Source organism: Rattus norvegicus, chromosome 2, assembly GCF_036323735.1.
Source record: "Rattus norvegicus strain BN/NHsdMcwi chromosome 2, GRCr8, whole genome shotgun sequence".
NCBI lineage: Eukaryota > Metazoa > Chordata > Mammalia > Rodentia > Muridae > Rattus > Rattus norvegicus.
The window spans coordinates 35,656,307-35,681,290 of record NC_086020.1 but is presented as its reverse complement, the minus strand read 5'-3'; the positions used below and the strand labels follow the sequence as shown (position 1 = coordinate 35,681,290).

The window sequence follows — 24,984 nt, the reverse complement described above, 5'->3', positions numbered from 1 at the left end:
ATCTGGAAGAACATCATGGTCAACCTTTACGCTTCCCATGTTGGGTATCTCTCTGAAGAGCCCCCCCTTTCGGTGGAGGCCAGTTAGCATCAGAAAGAAATGGCCATGGTTGAATACAGAGGAGGCAGTGAGCATGACCCGTCGTGTGTCAGCTAGAGAATAGGGCTAGCCTTGCTGGACTAGAGACTTCCAGATGTTGACAGTACTCAATGTCCCCAGGAGCACTTAGATTCCATCCTCCCTCAGTGGGGGGGACTCCGGAGAGCACTTCTAATTTTCAAAGCATCGCTAGAAGTCGTCGTTCATTTAAAATTGACGTTTGAGTTTAATTTAGGAGGAACACAGCTAGAGCTAGACTTTAGATCGAGTGCGGCACTCACAGGTACCTTCCCAGCTTACCTCAAGCAAGCTTGAAAAGTAGTCACACTCGAAAGGGAGCCGGGTGTGAAGAGGGGTGCTTCCTTCAGAGCTTGTAAGAGGGGTACGTGGTTGATCCCCATGATGAAAGATATGATTCTATTGAATACAGAAATATCCTATAGTCCTTCTTCCCAAAAATAAATAAATAAAGATCTAATATTGGTATCCCCTCCCGTCCTTTTCTGCTTCTCTGTTCAATACTGTTATATACAGCACTTAGTCTACGCACCACCCCAAAAGACTCATGAACTATCATGGGGGTCCCTCGTTCCAGATCATCTTCCTGGTTCATTAAATTGAATTTGCAGGCAGTGTTTACCCTGTTCAGTTGTTTGTGATGGAGGTAAATGTTGATGTGAAGAGATTTTTTTTTCTTCTGTCCTAAGCTAGGAAGCTGCTTCCTGCATCCCGTGCCCCCCGTTTCCTCATCCTCCCCGCGTGGTTTGCTCTTGCGGACATCGTATCTTTGCTCCTAGTGAAATGATGCATGCATTACCGGGAGATAATGCCAGATGAATTTATACTGTACTGAAAGCGGCACCACAACAGATTCCTCACATACAGAGGCTGGTGACTGCGCCTCTGAAAAGCTCCCCGGGGAGAGATTTTCTCCCGTGGCTTTTAAATTACCGTCTTTACCTTTTTGAATCTCGAGTCTTCAGAAATGGTTTAAATCAATGAAATAAAAAGGGCAGATGTTTAATGGTATTTAGATGAGTTTTAAAAAATCTCTTCAGGCATTACAAAATGATGGCTTAGCTCCCTGCCTCAAAAGCCGACACTTGGTTCCATCCCATTACTACCTACTGCTTACAAATAATATGGATTTCCTAGATAATAGTTATTTAGCTGAAATTCTATTTAAAACAGAACGCTCTTTTAATTTGGTTTTTTGTTTTGTTTTGTTTTGTTTTTTTATGAAAATAATTGGAGAGGGGAGGCTGTCAAAACATGTTAGAGTGACTCTTCACGCCGATATGGTTAAGGCTGCGTCAGCCTGGGTCTTGTCAACCAGTGAGCTCTGTGCAGCTTTCTTCTGGCATTAAGTGTCACTGTAGACAGAACTCTGACACATGAATAATGTGATGCCCTCTCCTATATCTGAATAGATTTGAAGAACAAAACAAAACAGTAGTGATCTTGGACACATTGGAGTTGAATAGTGTAAATGAATCACTAGGAATGCATCTTGACTCCTAATAGCTTTCTTGAGTCGTTCTGAGAACAGTCTCTCAATATATTTTTTAATACTTAAAATGATTTCTCCAGGTAATTTGATTACAAACCCTTGAGATACTTTTCCTTTGTTTTCTTGTTTACATCAAAATGGACAAATCTATGTCTGTCCTTTGGTATGTAGGACAGACTTTTAGGCTGGGTTGTGACTTTGACTGGGCAAAAGTCACTTTTGTCTCCATAAAATTAAGTAAGTAAAAATAGACATAAGCTTTGTGATGGGACTGCACAATACCTGCTTCTCAAATAGAAATGTCTAGGGCTGTTTTTGCTACATAGTATCTACTAGTGTCTCAGTTCTTGAGAGCTCCTCAAGCCCAGTGCACTTGAGTTTGTCCAAGTCTCTGTGTCTAAGATGCTGGTCCTACTATAGGCCCGAATCATTTCTGTGACACCAAGAAAGTCTTTGCTCTAAGCACAGTTTTATTCTAGAATTTCACCAGCATCTAAAGGGGAGAAGTTAGTGCCACTGCTACTTCAGAATCTGGAATTTATCCATTTTCACCTCAGTGTGGTTTTGCTTTCTCTAAGTTATGAATAATCTCACTACCCCTGAACATGTATCTATATAAGAACACAAGCATATAAAATAAAGGCCCAAGGAGCAATTTTAAATGCTGACAGAATTGCCAAAAAGTCTAACTGTTTGTTAATACATTCAATTTTGGGGAAAAAATGCTTTTGGTGAAAATTCTTTCATATTCTTTATTAAAAAAATATCTGGCTGGGTGGTCGTTGCACACCTTTAATCCTAGCATTCAGGAGGCAGAAGCTGGTGGCTCTCTGAGTTTCAGGCCAGCCTGTTCCACAGAGATATTTACTTCCAGGACAGCCAAGGCTACACAAAGGAACCCTGCCTCCAAAACCAAAACACACAACAAAAGGCTTAAAGAAAGTATGAAGATGAATATTAAATAAATTAGACTTTCTCATTTACTTAAACTCAGTGATGCTCTCCAAAACCAGGGTCTGAGCAATTGCACGTTAGATGTCTTTGTCACTTTTAACTAGACCACCAGGGAAGTACTTAAGTTTGTGTCAAGCTTGTGGCATCCAGCCCAGAATTGACTGCTCCGTACAATGTGATTAATAAATAACAGCCAACATTTAACGAGCACTTAATTCTTATTAGTGAATATGCTAAGAGCTGCACATGCGTTAGCGTGTGTAATACTCGCAAAAGCTCGAAGACACAATACTGTTTGCATCTTTCACAAAAACCTGAGGTTAAATAGTCCCTAAGCTAAGAAGCGATAACCCAAGGGTTTTTCCTCCTCTATCCCCTGGTACCCACCACCATTACTGCCTCTGGAAAACTGCACTTTCTTTGTGTCCCTGCAACTGAGAATTCTCAGATTGTAGCCAGTGCATCTTTGCTGTGTGTCAAGTCCTTGGAAGGCTTGCCTCTCTTCGTGGATTGTGGACAGAGCTGCTCAGTCACTCACCCAAGACTTTGCGAGCTTGACCGTGTGCATGAGCCAGTGCCTACTGCTCACTGGAGCGCAGGCCCAGTGTCCTGTGTTCCATGTTCCTAGTTCTGGCTAGTCATAAAATTGGAGATCTAGAGAGAGTGTCATTAGTACATGTTCAGAATACCAGCTGCCAATTTTTGCCTTTGAGGCTGTAATATGTGCATGTTTTTGTAGGCTGAAATTTTCTTTCTCTCTTTTTAAGTAACAAGAATTTACTTCTCTTCTGTTAGGGCTTTGTCTTCTTGTGTAACCTCAGTATTTCCTTCTTCCCTTTTTGTTTTCAACTTAGAGATGGCTCAGTTGGGGAATTACGACAGTAGAACAGCAGAGACGCCAGAGACAGACGAGTCCGTGAGCGTGAGTATCGCTCCTGATGGAGTAGGACGCTGTGTTTGTTTCTGTTTCTGAGCATCCGGAGATTTTTGACTGTGTTAATTACTTCATTCCATAAATGTTTATTGTCTTTCTGTGGGCAAGACACGAGGCATACACACACTTTTAGTGCCTTACTCCTAAGAGAAGCAGAAGTTTACAAAAACAACATCATACGCACCAAAATAGCAACTCTGAGCATGAGTAACAAATAGATGACCATGAACCAGGAGACCTCCAGAAATAGACTTTTCTGAGTGGACCAATCCCAGAAGGTTTTTCCAAGGGCTTGGCCATTGAGTTGAAATGGGGGAAAAAATGGGTAAGACATGAGGGGACAGAGGAATGTGCTGGATTGCAAGGTGTATCTCAGGGCTAAAAGCCAAGAAGACTCCTGAGCTGGAGAGCTTGGGGGAAACCAGTCAGTAGGATCCGGCTCGTGTCTGTCAGGCGGCCTTCTTTTTAAGGGTAGCAGATAGCAGCTGAGTGGGAGAGTGAGTCCGAGGGAGGAGGGAGTAGACCGGGAGATGACCTGGCCAGAGTCATGGCTGGAAAGTGCATGTGATACAGAGACAGATAGGGAAATCGATAAAGAGGCAGCTTGCGTGGCACTGGTGAAAGGCCTTGCTGACGGGGGCCATTCTCCTATGAAGTGAGCATCATTAGAGAAGCCAGGATGAATCCAAGTGGCCAGGAAAGTAAAACGTGTTTTATAGTCTGGGGTTTGAGAACTCTAGGTCCAGATTGCCTGCATTTGAAAATGAACTCCACCTCTTGCCTACCAGTCAGGGGAGGGGGTTCTCTGAGCCTCGGTTTCTCCATCTGGAGATATTCCATCCACAGTGGCTAGGAAAGTATCCCAACATTAAGTGCTAACTGACAGATGCCATGACAATATCATTATGTGGTTGTGGTGTAACTGCGATTCCTTCAAAATATCTAAGGAGAACCGCCAAGCTAGTGATTATAGTCTGGACTATTGAGGCTCTCGGAGGGAGAGACCCTGGTGGAGGTCTGGGTGACTTCATCAGTGGTAGGACAAAAGAGTTAGTGTGAGGAGGGCCTGTGTAGAGTGATCACGAGGTCCCTGGCTTAACTTGTTTCCAGAGATGAAGCCATGGAAGTAATGCTAAGATTCAGGTGCCATGGGCCAGAGGTCAATGGGACATGTAAGAGACAGGCGGCTGCTTGAATTGAGGAGGTCAAGTAGCTCTGAGGCTGGGGAATGGCTGTGTTCCCGAGTAGAGATGTTAAGACAAAGAAGGAACCTAAGCAGAGAAGAAGGTAAGGAACTGGTTTGCAAGCCTTCCAACGATGAGTAGAAGGCTGGGGTGGAGAGACTTGTGCACACCTCAGCACCACAGGGTCCTCTAAAATGATAGAGAATCGGGGTCCCTGTGACAGTCGTAGAGCAGCTGAGGTGAACAGGGCATGAGACATTACTAATCAGAGCGGTGAGGTGGATTGTTCCTGCTCTTTGAGCTAAACTTTCCAGAGAGCCGAAATTTAGACTTTCGGTATTTAAGATGTAGTAAAATTTCTGATATAGAGGTTAACACAGGCAGGCATTCCACACCTAAGAAATTTGTCACCTACCATCCATAGAGTGCCACAGTGTGAAAAAGATACGGTCTAGTCAGGAATGGAGAGGCCATACACACCGCCACCCCCCACCCCCCACCCCCCAACGCTGGTGACAGCTGTCCGGGCCTGCTTTTGTTTCTAACTGAAAGCAGAAGGGGGGTTTGGTATTTTAGACTGAAGTATTAAAATGTAGGACCAGGATGAAGCTACGTTTCCAAAACCTTCACACATCTTCTCTTGGCAACACGGGCTTAAATACAGCTGACGGAGATACAGCTCACTGCCGATGAGGCAAAGAGGTTCCTTGCAGCTGATCCCAGGCTCGCTAAGCCGGAACACCGCGCCTCGGCGAGTTAGACAGCACATTACGGTAATTTCCTCCAAGTCTGAACTGTGTTTTAACTTTCACATTCCGTTCCCCAGAGCTCAAATACTTCCCTGAGACTTCGAAGGAAACCCCGAGAGAGCGATTTTGAGACGATTAAATTGATCAGCAATGGGGCGTATGGGTGAGTATTTCATTCCTGAAGGGAGAGAGTTATATTTCTAGATTCATACCAATGTCTTCAAAGAGTGGATTTCAGGATTCTAGTGGGCACTAAATTCTCGTCACTTTTCTTTCCTTTTCTATTACTAATGTCTTTTTATAACGGATAAAATGGGTTTTCTTTTCTCAAAAATGTTCAGACAGTGTCTCATGTAGTCCAGGCTGTACTTGAACTTACTATGTAGCCAAGGAAAACCTTGAATTCCTGATCCTCCTGTTTCTACCCATTGAGTGCTAGGATTAGAGGTTTGTGTCGCCACTGGGTTTTTTTGGGGGGAGGGGTGTTCTTTCTGTTGACATCTGCATACACTTTTGTAACCTGCACACATACACTGTACACTTCAGTATCTTGTAACAGTAATATTTCAATAAGTGTGTAACAGTGATGTCATGGCGTTTTCGTTTCTTTAAACATTATTTCTTTGTGCTGGGAACCTCTGACTTTTTTCTCTTGTCGAATTCCTCGATCCATTTCTATGACACAGTGTCTTTCCCAAGGTCTAAGTAGCGACAGTAGTAAGCTGTAAATAGTAAATTGCGAGTTACCAGTAAATAGGGTGGGAGGACAGATTAAACAGGCACACTGTGACCTAATGCATTGTAGGTAGCCCAAGAATAGTATTAATTCTATTTGCACGTACACAGAGAGCAATAACTCATCCCCGAGATCCACTTCTCCACGCAGGAGCAGAGGAGACAGTGATTTTTTTGTTACGCCACAAGGGATGTTTCTTCTTCCTGGTTTTTTTTTTTTTTTTTTTTCACCTCTAATATTTTCCATGCCATTAACTTAGCAAAGAACCTAAATATTCGTGAGCCCTCTCTATGCCTCACTAGCTTTCAGGATCATGTCAAATGACATGTTTCTTGATGCAGCCCATGCATGCTCTTAGATGTTATCTTTTGGCAATATGAGCGTTTTTCTTTTTTCATTGAAAATTTTCCACTCTGCAATTGTGTGTGCCCTTTATCTGCGTTTTACTGCTTGTTTCGTGGCCATTTGTCCTTCCGGATATGACCTCACACATTCTCCGTAGAAAGGAGCCAGCGGGTTGATCTCACAGACACGGGGCCGGAGCATTTCTCGGTTCTTTCTCAGCGGCGGAATGATTCCAGAAGGAGACAGTCTAGGAAGCAACACTTGTGTAAATCTTGGGCCTGTATCTTAGCAGTATTTGGAGTTCTAATTGGTTGAGTAAACTCATTTGTAGTGCAATTAAAGCACTGTGTAGTAGATGGGGTCTATCACACTTTGGGGAACGGTTGGGAATATACAAGAAGTTAAACAAGCTGTGAATTAGTAAACACCCAGGATACAGGCCAAGTCATTAGTGGGCTCACGAGCTGCCTGTCGGAGCCTCTGCTGATCAGCCAGAACCATTTCCCCCTCTTCTCCTCAGAAGTAATATCTCATTACATTTCTGACAGATTTCCTTCCTATCCGAATTATTTTTAATTTAAAATTGGAATGGAGCTATCTCTGTCCATTCAACCAGCCGTGATGCTGTCTTCAGGCTTAGCTGAACAAACAGACCTTTAGCAGGGCAAAGGATCTGGACTATTCCCACTGTCCTTGGTATCTGCGTAACGGGGGTCGCTACTTACGTCAGTGGCTCGAAGACACACAGACTCTGTCTCCCCAAACGCTGTTGGTGCTGGGAACCAAACCTCTCATTAGAAACACGCAGTGAGACAAGTCTCTTGTGCTTGCTGACCGTACATTGATAATGCTGGCTTGGTAAGTGTGTACTGGTCTCCAGGTGAAAGTGAAATTTCTCTTTATACTAACATAGTACTCTGAGGAGACTGAAGCTCGTGAATCCAGCACTGTGTTGGCCTCCTTGTCTGTGTTCTTTGCTTAAGAGCCTGAGGTGGTCGCTGATACCTTTTCTACTTGTCTATGGAGTCAGTTCTCAGGTACACAGAGCTGGTACCAGGCAGAGTACTCAATTCCCTACAAGTTTCCTTTGATTATAACTTTCTCTTATCCCGATTGAGAAATAAAGACCTAACTTCTGCTGTTGAACATTGATTGGACTCTTAAGCCATAGCCTCAAAGAGGTTTTAAAGAGATTTTTTTCCCCTCATTGGATTGGGTGGGTCAAAATGGAGTCCTCAGTAGTTCGGGCTCGCTCCATATTTCCCATATAGATTTAGCTTTGAACTCCCGATTCTCTTATTACACGCTAAAAATATTGACTCAGAATTAGAACAAAAGTTGCAACATCTCCCCCTCATTGTACTTTGCTTTTTGACCTTTATACACACTGTTCTCTCATGTCTCAAGGGCCCAGAGACATTTGCTAGTGAGGCCCTTGAGGGTTAGCTGACACACACCCATTTGCACATTAGCTGCGGTCACCTACTCCCCACCGCCGACTCCCACTTACAGATCTGCTGGCTCACATTTGTGCACTGGGCTCTCAGAGTCTCGGGATTTCATACACATTAGGATCATGCTTCCCGTGGGACAGTACTCACTGGGCTTCAGCATCCCCTCCTGGGCCTGACTTCTTTTTATCATGAACGGTCAGAGAGATGCCTGGCTCCTGGTGGGCAAGAGTCTCCCTTTCTATCATATCATTTCCCATTCTTGGGACCAGAAAAACGACGAGTTGGGAACATAAGCAGACAAGGCAGTGTTGGGCTGTTAGGACATTCATAGTTCATTCGGTAGAGCTAGCTGTCCTTCAGTCCCTCTGCCTCTGATTTTTGTTCCTACTCTGGGTCTCTTTCCCAATGCCTTGCTCTCTGCTAATGGATGTTGAACTAAAACATCACCATATAGGGGAAGATGCATGTGGTAGATACAGTTATTACTAAATAAGTTTTAGCATTATGAATAACGCTCGAGTCAGGTGTTGGTGGCTCACGCCTTTAATCCCAGCACTCAGGAGCAGAGGCAGGAAGGATCTCTTGAGTTCAAAACCAACCTGGTATATAAGAGAGTTCCAAGACATCCAGGGCTACATGGGGAAACCCTTTCTCGTAAAACAAAACTAAACAATACCCCCAAAACAAAACAAATACCAGAAACTAAGAACATAAAGTAAACTAGAAGCAGAGGATATAGCCCGATGTTAGATCACTTGCCCCAAATGTTCAAGGCTCTACGTTCAGTGTTCAATGTTGTAGAAATGACCGACAAGCCTCCTCCCCACGCCGCCCACAAAGCACTCAACAACGGTAGATCCCAATTAGGTACCTTATCTACTCCAGCAGTTTAATCAACTCTTGGTTGAAAATCAAAGTATCCATCTTGTGATAGTTGGAGTATGGCATTCGGAATATGGGTCTAAAGGTCCTCAGCACTGAACTTATTAATGTGCAGTACTGAAGGGAAAACTGGAAGGTGTGTTATAATTCAGTTGTCTTTAAGAAGAGACAAGCAGTTATAAAGAGATGGCATTTTCATGTTAATGTCTTGAGTTCCTAATTTTATTTAAAACTATATCTCCCATTTCAGAAGTCCATTTTAATGACGATTGTTTACCTACGTGTCTATCTTATATTTGGGGGTTGGCCAAGTTAATTTTCTGTACTTCTTTGTGAATAGCTTCACCTCTGGCCTCCATCATGATAGAAACAGCTTTCAGTATATAAAGACTTTTTATTTTATCCTAAGCAGTGGTTCTGAAAAAAGGGAAAACACAATAAAAGCTTTTTTACCCGATATAAAAATATGCACTAGCTGATTAGTTAATTTAAAAATTGGTGATAAGAAGAAGTTAGGAAAACGTGTGCAGTAAACATTTAAGTTTTACCCATATATGTATATTGTCTTTAGTTCCTTTGAAGACAGTTGACGTGAGCCATTCTTAAAGTGCCTGGTTTCTGTTTCCCAAGGTTAAAGGTGAAGCTGAAACTTGAAGCAGTCTGAATGTGGGCCTCTAAATGTCTTGACAGCTTTTGGAACGTTCACCCCTGCTAAAACCAACTGGAATTTTACTTACTCCTCTGCATCTAGAACACCTTCCAGAACACTTAGCAATAGAACTTCTCATTGTCCCAGTGAGATTTCATTTTTCTGTTTACTATGATCAAGTACAGGAGAAGCTCATCTAAGGGTGGAAGGATTTGTTTCAGTCCCTGAGTCTCTGTCCATCACAGCTGGATCTCCTTCCAGTCAGTGGCAGTTTGCAGCACACGTGTTACCTGTGGCTGAAACCAGGGAGCAGAGACCACACCCCTACATCCCTGGCCAACCTCTTTTCCTCCCAGCTAGGTCTTTCTAAAGGCTCCACAACCTCCTCTGACACCACCACCTTCTGGGGACCAGGTGATTCTGTGTCAGCCATTTGACATTCAAATCATAACAACTGGTTTAATTATTTATTTGAATTAGCTAATTTTTTATATTAGCTATCTAACCAAGGATGATGGCGGATGTCTGACCCTCTAGCTTCGTCCCATGCACCTGAATTAGTTATTGTTGCTACCGGGTGTAACCAACAGAGCAGGTGTAGGAACAAGCGCAGCCTGTAGGAGCCCAGCATTGAGGTGAGACCTCTACAGAAGACCCCTAACTTAGCATGCATGAGATGTCCAACTGGCTACCTCTCGTGTGCTTTTTGTTTTATGGTGAGAATCAAACGACTATGCTGCTCGGTGAGTTGTTTTGAGGGGTGCCATCAAGAGACCTTCCTTTGTACCATATGGTGAGCAAAAATCCAGAAAAGCAAATAGAGGAGGAGAGGGAACGGGAAGTGAGCAAAGCCAAAGATGATAGAAGAGTACAAATGTGTGACACTGTGAAACCAAGACAAGTGGGGGACAGGGTGACAAGATAAACTCAGGTCAGAAAGGAAAAGCAAGCCCTAGTTGACCCCTTCTGTGAAAATGTTAATAAGGGGTTAAATCAGAGTTGACTATACTGAGACTTAATCAGTATATGTCCTGAACTATTGGTTTAGCAGGGAACAGAATGTCCCAGCCTGCCTTGTGGCCAGCCATTCATTAGACGTTACTGAGCAAACTAGTAGGAAACAAATCTAAGTTCACATAGCTCCTTGTTTTAGAAGGTATACCAATTGTGTGTGTGTGTGTGTGTGTGTGTGTGTGTGTGTGTGTGTGTGTGTGTGTACCATGATCAGTGGCGTTTTAAATTAGTTATTCTGTATTTAATCAAGGCCTTTGGTTTCAGGGCAGCATGCACAACCTGTCACACATATTTATACATGCAAATACTTAATATACATGTTTAGTGGCCCTTTAAGGTATTACATCATTTGATCATTGCCTTCTTGGAAGCTCAAACCTGTCCCTCCACGAAAACAACAAATGGACTGACTTGGAAGGAAGGGGGCCATCGTTGTTCATGTCCTATTAGGGATTTTAGGACTCCTGCCTTTCTAAGCACCCCTTTCTCCATGTCATCCCAGTCCTTAGGGAGTTCACTGTTTTTCACCAGAGAGGATCTGGGCAAGGCCATAGCAGAGACTGAATGTGGCCTAGACCAGTCATTTTATTCTGTAAAGTTCATAGGTTGACCAGGATATGAGGGGAGCAGACATGCATCTCCTTGGCTTGCCCCTCAGTGCCTCCTCACCTGTTACGTTGGGAAATGCATTTGCTGCTGGAGCTCAGAGAGGGTGGTGCCTGTGCAGTCTGCAGAGAGGAAATATGCTACCCTTTGTTGCAGAACAGTCTCATATATCCTCATGCAAGCCTCTCATTTATCTGGAGATTCCATGGGAAGTAATTACTCTCAATTGGAAACCAGGGACTCTAAGAAGCCCTGGTCCTCTTTGCAGATCCCAAGGGTATCATTTAGAAAATTACTGCTTTAGTCAGTCCAGAAAAACGTGCCTAACATATGTCTAATGCTAGAAAAGATGTCGCTGGCGATCCGTATGTCATTTTGTTAATTCTTCCCGGTTCTGATTTATATATCGGGTTTTGTTTTGTTTGTGGCAAAACTGAAAACATCAGCCAGTTCTTGGGAAATAACTCACTCTGGGGACGGCTGCCCCCTCTTTGGGTCAGCAAAGGCAAACCGGATGCTTTATGTATAATCTTTATTAAGAAGTTTTTGGGTTTTTTTTTTTAAGTCAATTCGGGTTTGGGACGGGATATTGCTAAGTCACCAGCACAGCTGTGGCAACTTAACCCAAGCTGTAAGGCACTCAGAAAGCACAGGACGTACATGGTCTGTGTATCCTCCGAGCATCCTTACCTTCTCTCTTGCTGTGAAACCCAATACGTGTGTTCCATTTCAGGGCAGTCTACTTTGTTCGGCACAAAGAGTCCCGACAGAGGTTTGCCATGAAGAAAATCAACAAGCAGAACCTCATCCTTCGGAACCAGATCCAGCAGGCCTTCGTGGAACGTGATATCCTGACTTTCGCAGAGAACCCCTTCGTGGTCAGCATGTACTGCTCCTTTGAAACGAGGCGTCACTTATGCATGGTCATGGAGTACGTGGAAGGTAAATCTGTCTTGCCCACAGCGAGTGTGGTGCCAGGACCCAGATACCATCGGCAAAGCCGCATCTGTGCCACATAATGGCTCTATCCACCTAGGAGCCCAAGCGAGCAACAAGATGGCCGAATTCCCAGTCATTATCTACTGATAATTGCTTGTAAAAATGCCTGCTACTATAACAAAGGGGAAATTAGTGTTATTTGGGAAAAGGTTGTTTTCTTTTTTAATAGCATTTAATCCTAACTACCTCCCTTCAATTGGTCATTAAAGTTGGAATGGGGTTTTTTCCCCCTCTACTTCTTTTTATCACACATCATAAAATGTGTTATCTTAGTCTTCTCAAAAAGTGAATCTAAACGTTATCTTTGTTACCCTGTGGTGGGAAATGCAAGATCCAGCCAGCCTTCCCAATCTTCACTTCTGTTCTCCCTCTTCCTTCTTTTTGAAACAGTCTTCCTTTATAGCCAAGCAGGTCTCAAAGTTTATAATTCTCCTGCCCCAGCCTCTTGAGTGCTAGGGTTACCAACATTCCTGACAATGCCCAGCCTCCTCCTCCTAAGCCGTTTGTGGTTTATATCTTAAATGTTCCAAGTAATCTTCTCTCTCTCTCTCTCTCTCTCTCTCTCTCTCTCTCTCTCTCTCTCTCTTATTCATTCATTACTCGTCTGAGACTTCCCATCTCCCTGACTCCTTGACGTGAAGTGACCACAATGAGTACTAGCTCAGCATAGGCCCAGACCACCTTCCCTGGGTCTTGGTTAGACTCTTTGTCTGGAGAGAATCCTTCACTATACAGCTAGTTTGCAGATCAGCGGATTGGCAGCCAAGAAAGGGAGCTTTAGTGGGAGGTCAGTGGTAGATAGAACCCCAAGCCATTAGCCCGAGTTCCACCCGTTCTTCTTTCTACCACACAAGCTGTTTGTTTCTGAACCGTCGTGCTGGTCGTTTTTATAACTTTCTATCACATTTGGTACGTATGAGACTAGGGCCTCACTCCTTTACTAGAACGAATCCCAAACAATCCTATAAAGTAGTGGTTCTCAACCTTCCTGTGGTTGTGACCCTTGAGTGCAGTTCCTCGTGTTACGGTGACCCCCCCCCAACAATAAACTTGCTTTGTTACTACTTCATAGCTGTAATTTTGCCACTGTTGTGGATCCTAATGTAAATATCTGACATCCAGGGTATCCGTTACGTGGCCCCAGTGAAAGGGTCTTTTGATCCCCGGTTGAGAACGGCTCTATGCAGGATGACATTATTCCTAACCCTATATTGCCATGAAGTAACCAAGACCACCAGATTCGTTTACCCAAGAGCTCCCGGCTGCTCAGAGACAGTAGGACTCCACCTCTGCCCTCCAATTCTAGCATCTGTGTTTTATACTGATGCATGATAAATTAGTACAACCATCCCGAATTATGGTAGAGAGTCTTCAGAATGCAGTTCACCTCAGAGCCAAACTGCTCTCTTCACTCCACTTCTTAATTGGAAACATGACGACTTAACACGGTCTCCACTTAACTCGTGTGACTCCGCTTTGAAGTTCTGTGATCTGCACCGCTCGCTTTTCAGTAATCCTGCTGGATGCCGTCCCGACTAAATTTGTTTCCTGTGCTTTACAGGGGGGGACTGTGCGACCCTCATGAAAAACATGGGGCCTCTTCCAGTTGATATGGCCAGGATGTATTTCGCAGAGACGGTCTTGGCCTTGGAGTATCTGCATAATTACGGAATTGTACACAGGGACTTGAAGCCAGATAAGTAAGTATGTGCCCTGATGAAATAATACTGAACATTTCCTTCTGTCTGTGAAATGTTTTAAATATTTGCATGTTTCAAAATTTGTCCTCAGTATAAAAAAATGAGTTATTTTAATAGTAACTTAATGGTAACTTTTATACATTTCTTGGAAGGCTACAGTGCTTGCAGTGAGAGTTTAGGAGAAATAGGGGAAATGACTCTAGAGTTAATTTCCTTTTATCATACAAACCTTTCAATAATGACACAGAATGGTGTTTTCTGAAGCATGTTGTACTTGGCATCATGTTTAGATAAGCTTTGCCTTCCCACAGTAATACATGCAATATAATTCTCTCCTTCACTTATTATACTACCATCCCGTGTTACTTTGGAGTTCTTCCTGGCTCTAATTTTGAAATATGGATAGAACTTTCCCCACGTGGCCAGCCATTCATTTTGACGTCACAGGTGGTATATTTCACACTTTCTACCCTAACGTGAGACGCTGCTAAGCGTGTTGAAAAGCGTGTGACAAAACTAAGACTATGCTCATCAGACATTCAGGGAGACTTGGGGAAAGGAAAGAACAATTTCGTATACAACTATCAGAATTTTGGCATAATTCCTTCTAGTAGCTTTGTCTGCTTGCTTGCCTCTTGGAGACAGGGTTTCTCTGTGTAGCCCTGTCTGTCCTAGAACTCAAGAGATCCACCTGCCTCTGCCTCCTGAGTGCTGGGATTCTTAAAGGCGTGTACCTCCTGCAGCCTGGTCCTCCTTCCAGTAGCTTCCCTAAAATCCTCTATTGCTTTAACCTATTAACTTATATAATGGTATTTTTTTTACTAACAATGAAATATTTTAATATATTCACATGTATTTTTGCATTATAGCAAGTCCAAGCTTTGTGTTTAATAAGCTGAAATTCAATTCAAAGCTGGGAGTGAAAATATGAAAAACTAGGTTTTTCCATCCAGGTTCTTTTATCTACGTCTTGTTTTAATCACAAGCAGATTCCTTACCTGAGTTCCTGATGAATGCCATAGGACTCTTGGCTCATTTCTTCTCTGTTTTCTTATTCTGAAAAAATGGAAAGAGGTGTCTTGGAAGATGGCTCAGTGGTTGAGTACTGCTGTTGCAGAAGGCTTGAGTTTGGTCTCAGCACCCACAGTTAGGTGTCTCACATCTACCTCTCTCTCCAGCTTCATGGACTCTTGTGCACTTTTCTGGACTCCACGGGCACCCTCATCCATGTGTGCACATGCACCACCACCCCCATTCACAGACGTGTACATATAGCTTTAAAAATATATCTGAGATCAGGCACAGTCAATGTCCGTAGACTGAAAGAAACATAAAAACAGAAAGGAATCAGAGTTCCGTACTTAAGATTTTAGAGTTTCTTAAAGTGTTGCACAAATGACGTAGCTCTGGCCCTGACTTCTCAATCAGGCTCGGCAGTCGGATGCCAGCATTTCCACTCCTTTGCGTGATTCCTCCCCTACCAGGCTTCCTTTCGCAATAGAGTTGATGTTTTACAAACTGAAGAGGGAAAGAGGGAGACCTAAAACAACAGAATCTGCTTCCAAGTGATTGCCGTGCCCTTTGTCCTTCTGTCTCCTAGCCTGTTGGTCACCTCCATGGGGCACATAAAGCTGACTGACTTTGGCTTGTCGAAGGTGGGGTTGATGAGCATGACTACCAATCTCTACGAAGGTCATATTGAGAAGGATGCTCGAGAGTTCTTAGATAAACAGGTAAGCTCTGCCTGTGGAGAGAAAGAAATCTCCCCGAAGCCTGTGAACTCGGAATGCACCTGTGTAGGCCAGCCCCACATTAGTGCTGGCGTTTGGATGTCTGTATAAGCCTTGCATTTAATAAAGTGCAAACTGCTTCCATTTATCTCCCCGGGCTCCCCTGAACCGTCCGATCCCTCTACATTCCTCCCCTAGCATTAAGGTCTATTAGCAAGACGAATGGTCTAATTGCACTCGAGTGAGAGGGTGAGGGAGACAAATGGAAAACTGTTTTGGTAAGGAATTCGGGGGGTCTCAATAGAGTACTCGTGAAACTCATGATGCATTGCGCAATCTCAGCTGCTAGAATCCAAGCCATGGCCCATTTCCTTCTAAGCATGCCTCATTACCATTGCCCACAATCTGTTCATCATGAAGTTACTTAAGGTAAACCCGTCTCAGCTGCCACACCTTCCTGATATAACCATAGGGAGAATCAGCTTGGTCGTATAAACCATTGAGCACCTCTAATAGTGACAGATTAAGCACGAACTATTATTTTTCAACATGAAAACACTTTTTAGTGTCGTATAAAGCTATACCCAGGTTAGGTTTGCAATTGGAGACTCGGCATAATGGATATTTTGAATTGTTTGTCATAGTAACTTCTGCTCTCAAGGTCTCTGCCCATGTGTTCCCTAGTAGGTAAGCAGGGTTATTCGAGGCAGTATAATTGTCTGGTCTTCTTGTTCACTTTAATTCACGTCTAATACTCCAGCTATTCTAATACAGCGATTTCATTTTAGGTCTGTGGCACACCTGAATACATTGCCCCCGAGGTGATTCTGAGACAGGGCTACGGGAAACCCGTGGACTGGTGGGCCATGGGCATCATCCTCTATGAGTTTCTCGTTGGGTGTGTGCCTTTCTTTGGGGACACTCCAGAAGAGCTATTTGGACAAGTCATCAGTGGTAAATATCATCAAGAGTTATCTTTAAGCCACTACTGGGAAACAGCTACTCAGTGTAAATCTGTTGGGTGTCACTAAAATGTTAACCTCTGGTCAGCCATTGGAGCCAACAAATTAAAAGAACTCACTTCTCATAGTGTACAACTGGTTCATGCTTTCCCACGAGAGTGATGTGTATTGAAATGGATCCGAGGAAGGTTTGTTAACATGAAATTTGGAAGTGGGCTGGCAGTGTGTCCAGCTTTCATTGTCTGCTATTTTTTTTTTTTAAAGAAATTGGTGTGGGATTTACAAATGCTTTCCCTGTTAACTGTCCTTCATTTTCATAATAGGAAAGTTGCACCAGGGAAGAAAAGGTTAATGTGGGGAACATTTTTATAAATGGGGGGAAAAACGGCTAATGGCACAATGAAGAAATTAACAAAAATGTAATAGCCCCTAAAACAAATGTCTACCAAATAATAAATAATGAGATTGGCAAGGCTGTGAGTGGGATTCGCAGGCTGTTAATGCTTTCATTGGTAGTGGTGGTGTGTGATGTTATTTCTACAGCAGCTGTTCGTCTTTCATTTAAAATTCAATAACCTTTAGATCTTAACCTGCGAGCTGACCCTAACTACTGTCGTGTAGCATGTGGCACACCTAAATGATAATTAAATAGGGGCCACTGTTCCCCTCCCTGCTGATTTTGTAAATTTTCCCAATGCAGAGATGACAGAAAAGGCCTCTCTACCTGAAACGTTTGTCAGGCCCCACTGATGTAACCCCATCAGCCACCTCTGGTCCCAACCTGTTCTGCGCTTATGCCAGCCGGCAATGGAAGTAGGGAAAATCCATTGTGTTCACGAAGAGCCCTTAACCGTACTCTTATTTTCTGGCGTTGGCTCTGCGAGCCGGGCATATTTGTAAACTTTAACAAAGTAGATTTGTTGAATCGCCTGCAGTGTAAAAGCCCTTTATATAATATCTGAGCTGTTTATGGATTTATAACTAGGCTGTTTTCTGACAGACCGGGGCCTGAATGGCACAGGGAATCAACTGTTTAATTAACACAAGCAGCAAATGCTGGCTTTGTTCTCGATGCCTCACGGCTCTGATGCATATTCATGTTTTATTTTCCAAATCAGATTTAAACTGCAGCAGAGGAAGCTAGAGGCAGGCGCACACCAAAATAACTCATGTTTTTATTGCATTTCCATAGGCACGAGCATGTACACACCTATCTCCAGGCAAACTCCTTCACAGCAAGAACATGGTTTAATATCTCTGACAGATTTAAGTACTCCCATTACCGTGGTTTCCTTTCGTTTTCTTTTTTTTTTTTTTCTTCTCTTCTTAGGCCTTAACATTTTGGACTTTACCTTTGTCTCTAGAAATAATTACTTTTTGTAAAATAACCTTTTACCCCTTAGAGCTAAAGAACTGAGCAGGCATGACCAAACTCTCAGTTGAGGCTAATAAGAAAATCTTACATGGTCCCCAGTGGGGACGCACCTGGCACAAAGCATTCGGTTCTGTTATATTAAACCCTTCTAATAACCAGGAGGCACTGCTTGTTATGTTGATGAAAAAAAAAAAAGTGAATGAAAGGCACGGTCTCTTGAAATAGACCTTGATGAAACCAGTGTTGTCCATGCCCTGTAAGAGAACACTGTTCAAACTTGACCACATAGAAGTCAACTGAAGACCTTAAATGTAGGGTTTGTCTCTGTGTTTCCGGGATGGGGCCCATGGTCCTCCATTTCTAACAGTCCCCCCAGGGGATGTCCAGACTGTAGGGGACTAGACCGCCCTTTGAGCAATAAAGCTGTGAACATTTTCTCTTCCTTCTAGATGAAATCAACTGGCCTGAGAAGGATGAGGCCCCTCCTCCAGATGCTCAGGACCTGATTACCTTGCTCCTCAGGCAGAATCCGCTGGAGAGGCTGGGAACAGGTCAGAGAGCATGCGCGCTGCTTCTGCCAATGTGCAAGAAATAATGTCCTCTGGAGCAATGTGAAGCGTCTGCTAATGTTTTCTGTGTAGGCAACATCTGTTGGTTGATGTAGGACATGGCTACAGCACATTATAGCAATATTATTTGGTTGGGGTGTGTGTGTGTGTGTGCGTGTGCGTGTGTGTGTGTGTGTGTGTGTGAGAGAGAGAGAGAGAGAGAGAGAGAGAGAGAGAGAGAGTGTGTATGTGTGAGGGTGTATGTGTGAGAGAGAGAGAGAGTGTGTGTGTGTGTGTGTGTGTGTGTGTGTCTGTGTGTGTGTCTGTGTGTGTGTCTGTGTGTCTGTGTGATTTAGAACAGCACAACCACTCGGATGGGTAGTATTGTTTTTGTTTTGCAAAGGCAAAACTCTTAATTTAGTTCAATAAATGTATCTCCAGGGTATGTACCAGTCTTCTGTTTTGAAGAATGTGCATCGTAAATAATTGGTAACGGAAAAGAAGATACGAAGAGCTCTTTTTGGTTGTATTTTTAATATACATTCCATGAGGATTTAACCCAGCAGGCTTCTATCCACAGCCTTTGAAATAGGTTATCAGTGCTCCAACTGATTACTAGGAATGAGGGCCTGAGGCTGAGGCAGGCTCTCCTATCTTGGTGATCAGCACCGCGGCCCAAGAAAGGGAATTAACCATTGCCTTTGAAGATAAACTCGATAGTCTGTTTGTTTCCTGCAGATAGTTTTCTCCCTCTAGTTTTACAGCCAGCAGGCACGTGCTTCCTTTTCTTTCCTGTGTTGTGGATAGACACACTTTAGACTTCTCTTAGGTTTGCCTAGGTGAATCTGTTTTAGCAAGACAAAAATGTTAAATGCAATTGCATAGACTCTAGCTGGTAATTAGTGGTTTTACTGGTGAAAATTGTTGGCTTGCTGTGGTCATTTGTTCTGAAGTTCTATTCCATTATAATGGAAACATCAGTAAAGACGAGGGCGACCATTTTCTCCCCCATTTTTCCCATGACAATTATTTGATACAGGGATCTGTCCTTGTTCACATGTGGACTGCTGAAGGCCAGGCCCAGTGGCACAAGCGTATAATCACATTGCTTGAGACATAGTGGCAAAAGGATCCAGAGATCAAGATCACCCTTGGTTAAAGAGTGTATACAGGGCCAACCTGGGCTACATGAAATCCTATTTCGTTTAAAAAAAAAAAAAAAAAAGACTACCATATTACACTGGAGCTCATGATAATACATTAAACCAGGGGTCAGTAAAACTATGGTCTATAGACCCAATCTGTCCAGTTTCCTGTTTTTATAAGTAAAGTTTTTTGAAGCAGAAACACACAACAGTATCTTTTCATAAGACACATCATCGGTGGCTGTGTTCATGCTACAACAGAGTTGGGTAGTCAGGACAAACTGTATAGCCCACAGGGACTAAGTATGGACCACTTAGTCCTCCACACAGAAATTGTGCAGACTCGATGTTATGAAATCCAGGAAGGCTTAAATCTGGACTGACCTACCTAGGAATTAACAATTGAACTGAGCTCCACGTTCTTTACTGCCCTTTTCAGTGAATGAGTGTGCCTTTAACTTGGAAAGCTTCAGAAATCTAGGTAAAGGGCACAACAGGGTCAGATGGCCAGCGTCTAAAGCTTGCTTGTATGAGTAGGCTTTCTTAAGTCATTCTACCTCAAAGTATTGTTGTGAGACATGAGGAGGCCACCTGAAACAAGTCTTAGAACCAAGTTTGGTGCTTCTGGTACTATAAATAACCTTCACCTTGAACCTCAACCCTTCCTTTCGTAAGGGCCATGGCATGGTTGGTGGTGTTGCTACCTTGGAGGCTACTGTACTCCTTGACGAGTATATTTCTTCCCACCCTATCTGCTTTTCCACTTGTCTGAACTGTCAAACAAACTTGTTATTTCTTGTCTTTTGTGACCTGCGGTCAGATAGATCCTCATTGTGGTTCAAGAGATAAGAGTGTCTGTCAAAGGAATGGCGTAAAGACTGTGCAGGGGGCAGACTCTTAAGGAAATATTTTGACTGGGTTATGCCAAATATGAGAAACAGCTGCTTTTCCAGATTGCCCTGTGGTAGTACAAATATCTATTTAGATTCCCCATTCAACTGACCCAGAAGGAGGGCTTCCATGATCTGACTGAAAAATGCATCTGAATGGGCACACCCCCTCTGACAGAAGCTCAAAAGCCCCCTGTCCTGCAGTCCCCAGGGTCCAGTTTGAAGTTTTTCCACTTGATATGCTACCCTCCCCCTTCTCTAAGAATGCTAGCATCTTTGATTAGGCTTGACTTAACAAGACAAGATAGATGCTCTAGGCAGCAGGTCCCTATGTATGTATCATAAGCCGCAAGCCACTTCTCTGCACATTTTCTCGTTGACTGCTACTGTCAGTCTCTGACAGCTGTAAGAGCAAATTCCCTAGGAGAAACCCAAAAGAGACATTTAAAGGTCTCACTCAAGCTCTTAGAACAGCCAAGAAGTGATTGCCAAACCGGCAGGGCCAATGTGATGGGTCCCAGTAGGGCCTCCAGAATGACACTGTGGATCCTGCAGGCCCGCCATGCCGCTTCCAGTGACAGCATCTTGTGTTCAACGCATATTTAGCGGGCAAAATAATGCACCGTGAAAACGTGTAAATGCACATTTGCCTGAGAGACTAGAGAGGCTGAGAAAGAAGGGGGGTGAAAGGCTGTAAAGAGCATAATGAATGTTTAAGAAGCTTCCAGGAAAGGAGAGGAACTCAAGGGAGTTCCAAACTAGAGCTTGCAGTGTAGGACCTTGTGCTATACTTGCACTCTGTGTGTGTGTGTGTGTGTGTGTGTGTGTGTGTGTGTGTGTGTGTGTGTGTTCTTGAACTTGGAGAGTCAGTGGCAAGCCAGGCTTGCCGACCTTCGAGCTGTTAAGATATGTCTGCCAATTCAGCTGTGAGCTCTTAGGGCTCTTTGTCGTCATCATCCTCAATTTCCTAGTGTATAAAAATGGGCACATTGGACATCTTGGGATTATTGTGGGGACTAAATGCAATAATGTTCATAAGGAGATCTACTACATGGGACCAGCCACACCCTGGGGGATGAAGGCAAATTCTTCCTTCATTCTACTCCTTCTAGCAATGGGAGCTCTCTGTACATGCACGACCTGCACACAGTTCACAATACACCTATAGTCACCTACACTTTTACCTACACAGTCACCTACATTTTTACCAGTAGTTTAGCCCACAGGCCGTCTCCCCCATTTATTTGTAAATCTTTTCTTCCTCTCCTCTCCACGAGTACATGAGAAGCAGAGCCTACTGATACTTTCTTCCAAGTAAGGCACAAAAGTCCATTAAGGGACACGAGCTACGTCTTCCGTGGCGGTGTCTCACTGGGGGAGACTCACTTGTCATCATCCACAGGACGAAGGCAAAGTTCTCATCTGCTTGAGGTCCACAGATGGGAGAGGATGGAAGTGTCACTGACCTTAGAGAAATTGCTTCTCTGGGTATAAACGGCCAGAGTTTCATAGCAGTGTCAGTGATAGGGTCCCACAAGCAGCAGAAGCTGCATTAGTCACTGTGGTAATACAGCCATGGCTGGGCTAATCAGAAATGGGCCATTCATTGGGGCTTGGCGTTGGATCTCAGTGCCACCACAATGGCAAGGGGGTGGAACGGGGAAGTGTGCAATCCCTTTTGGCCTTTGTGTTTTGCTCCTCCAAATAAAAGAATTGCTAGAAGAAAATGACTCTGAGAGGAGTTTAAGAGGACGTTTATTGGGAGCAAAAAGAGAAGCAAAATGCACAGAGCTGAAATGGGATGTGGGGGTAGGGCGCCAATAGAATAGATTTGCCAACTGGCTTAGATACCCAGCCTGGGCAACAGTGGGTCTATCTCAGACTGATGCTGAGAAACAATGAAGCAAAAGGATACTAAAGCATAGGATCTCATGGGTAGAGGTGAGACCATGGCAGTGCATCCGTGCCTGCATTTTCTAAAGACAGACCTATGTGTGGCCACCTTATTCTTGTGTGGAGGATCCCAGGCCATCGAGCTCTGTTGCTTCTCTTGAGTCTCCCCATTTAAAACTGGAGTTGATGACGCCAATCCTATGGAGGGGTATTTTCAGTTATTTAGACAAGCACCATACCTAAGCATAGAATACCGAACTGTCAGGGCAAGATGTCTCCTAAGGAGTTCCTACGGGATCCCGGCACTCAGATGGAAATAGCATCCCCATTTGCACGGCAGCAAACAGTTTCAGGAGAAGATAACATAGAGCAAAGCTGGGGTTCACTGAGGAAAGGGCTGTGCCTTCTCAAAGGCAAAACCAGCCTGCAACCTTTTAGAAAGAGACACGTGTCCTAACAATAGCTGTGTGCTTTTGTGGCTCTCGCAAGTTACATGCTCAAAGGCTATAATTTATAACCAGATCTGAAGATTAAGTAAAGCTTTAAAACCATGAGTCGGCTTGCTTATTTTTCTGTAAGAATTACCTTTTATAGATAAAATTACAAGGATGCATTCTTCAGACTTAGTGATGAGAGAGAGGTACAGTAGGTTCAAATCATAGGGTGCAAACGTGTAAGGCGTGCGTTTTGGCCTTACACATGATTTGTTAGTTGCTATAACACTTTTTCTTTTTCTTTTGTGGGCTTTATCTAGCAAAGGAAGTATTTTTCTTTGCAGACAGTCTTTAAGAGAAGTTTGGATTTTGCCATTAGAATGGAAATTCTTGACTCTCAGTAAGAAACATAAACCAGAAGCCGGGGGTTGAGGGTTGTTCTTTTCCATGCATTTTCTCTGTCTGTCTGTCTGTCTGTCTGTCTGTCTGTCTGTCTGTCTGTCTGTCTGTGTCTGTCTGTCTACCTCAACACCAGCCCAGAATTGGACCACAGATCATAGCAGAGAAACCACTGGTACTGTAGTTGTTCAGTTTGGAATCACCTGCACAGAATCTTGATTCTCATCTTTGCTGAGCCTTAGTAGCACACGCCTTTAATCTCAGCACTTGGAAGGCAGAGGCAGGTAGATCTCTGAGTTCTAGGACAGCCAGGGCTATGCAGAGAAAGTCTGCCTTGAAAAAAAAAAACAATAGTAACAACAACAAAAATAACAACAGCAAAACAAAGAAAAGGATAAAAAAATAAAATATTCTCACCCTTGTGCTTTGTACAAACCAATCCCCTCATGGGGTGATACACCCCACTTTTCTCTGCCGTTCTCATGTTTTTAGAACACCTGGAACGTGTCCTGTGCTAGAGGCATCCCGTGGGCACAGAGAACATTCCTGCCCCAGCCACAATCCCAGCCTATCCTCCATCTCCCTTCCCTTTCTCATCCTGTCCCTTTTGTACCCACAGAAGACAGGATGGGAGGCATGGCTGACAGTCACAGAGAGAAGCAGCTAGATCGCCACACCCACACCCACCCCAAAAGAAAGCTTGACAGAGAGGCAGATTAAACCTCTGTGTTGGTCTTTTGAGAAATCTTTCTTCCTGATGCCTTTTCAGTCTCCTGTCTTTGTTACCTATAGTGGGTGTGCTGGGGTAAACCCCACCCCCCAACCTGCTCTTACCAAGTGACTTCCTTCTCTTTCAATGGGGTGTTATGAATACACTTCTTGCCCTGCAAACTTAAAACTGTTTAAACTCATTAAATAAAAAAACCTTTCGCCAAACTGTGTCACTACAATTGTCTGGCAAACAGAAGCCTCAACCTTAGCCCCCACGACTGATTTCTGTTAGAGGAATTATAAATCTGTCTAACCAATGTGCGGTTTCCTTACTTAAGGATCTAAACCACAGAATCTAATTTCTCCCTATATTAATGAGCGACCTGATAAAACTGAATGGTAGCCGTTATGTAATATTTAGGGAAAATCCATCATTATTAACCTTCCCTCCAGAAGAAATCTCGCCGTAAGCACGTTTTGTACCTTGTTAGGATCTTCAGGGTTTGTAATGAGCGAGTCTGCTTTTGGGCCAACATGCGTCCATGTCCCCAGGTTCAGTATAATGTGATTTTAAGTGGCCCTGTCATTAACCTTTGAAAAATGGAAGAAGTTGTAGAAAAATTAACAGAGAAAAATCTGTGCTATAGCAACTGCTGTTAGCAAAATCAGATTTCCTGCTGATAAACTATAGGAGTTTTTTTTCTTCTTCTTCAAGTTTTGATTGTAGAAGGTAGGGGGGAAGCATGGACTCACCACTTTTTGTCAGTTCTCTGCAAATAAATTATCTTGAGTCGTTTGTAAGGCTGGGGCTTCCTTTGTGCAGAGGGTGGCTCAGCCTCTCAGCTTCGCTTCTCTCCCCGTCCAGGTGGTGCCTACGAAGTGAAGCAGCATCGCTTCTTCCGCTCCTTAGACTGGAACAGTTTGCTGAGACAGAAGGCGGAATTTATTCCCCAACTGGAATCGGAGGATGACACAAGTTATTTTGATAGTATGTGCATTATCTGACATCCTTTGGCCTTTCCCAGATTTTAAAAAAGAAGAGAGAGTTCATCTCCAAGTTAGCACTTCCCCATCCCATGCCT

General features: G+C 43.6%; 1 protein-coding gene and 1 long non-coding RNA gene across 29 annotated transcripts in view; one reads left to right on the top strand and one right to left on the bottom strand.

Annotated features, from left to right (window-relative positions):
• Mast4 (microtubule associated serine/threonine kinase family member 4) overlaps nt 1-24,984 on the top strand; it is a 591,901-nt gene that overhangs the window by 537,800 nt on the left and 29,117 nt on the right. For all 28 annotated transcript variants that reach the window (XM_063281113.1, XM_063281110.1, XM_063281115.1 and 25 more), the window contains 8 exons: nt 3,418-3,485; nt 5,508-5,593; nt 11,850-12,058; nt 13,677-13,815; nt 15,416-15,548; nt 16,334-16,499; nt 18,332-18,433; nt 24,768-24,890. In XM_063281113.1, coding sequence (XP_063137183.1) covers nt 3,418-3,485; nt 5,508-5,593; nt 11,850-12,058; nt 13,677-13,815; nt 15,416-15,548; nt 16,334-16,499; nt 18,332-18,433; nt 24,768-24,890 — 1,026 coding nt within the window. The remainder of the gene's footprint in view (nt 1-3,417; nt 3,486-5,507; nt 5,594-11,849; nt 12,059-13,676; nt 13,816-15,415; nt 15,549-16,333; nt 16,500-18,331; nt 18,434-24,767; nt 24,891-24,984) is intronic.
• LOC120101075 (uncharacterized) overlaps nt 1-24,984 on the bottom strand; it is a 33,460-nt gene that overhangs the window by 3,265 nt on the left and 5,211 nt on the right. The window contains exon 3 of the long non-coding RNA XR_010063725.1: nt 400-24,856. This is a non-coding gene — a long non-coding RNA (uncharacterized LOC120101075). The remainder of the gene's footprint in view (nt 1-399; nt 24,857-24,984) is intronic.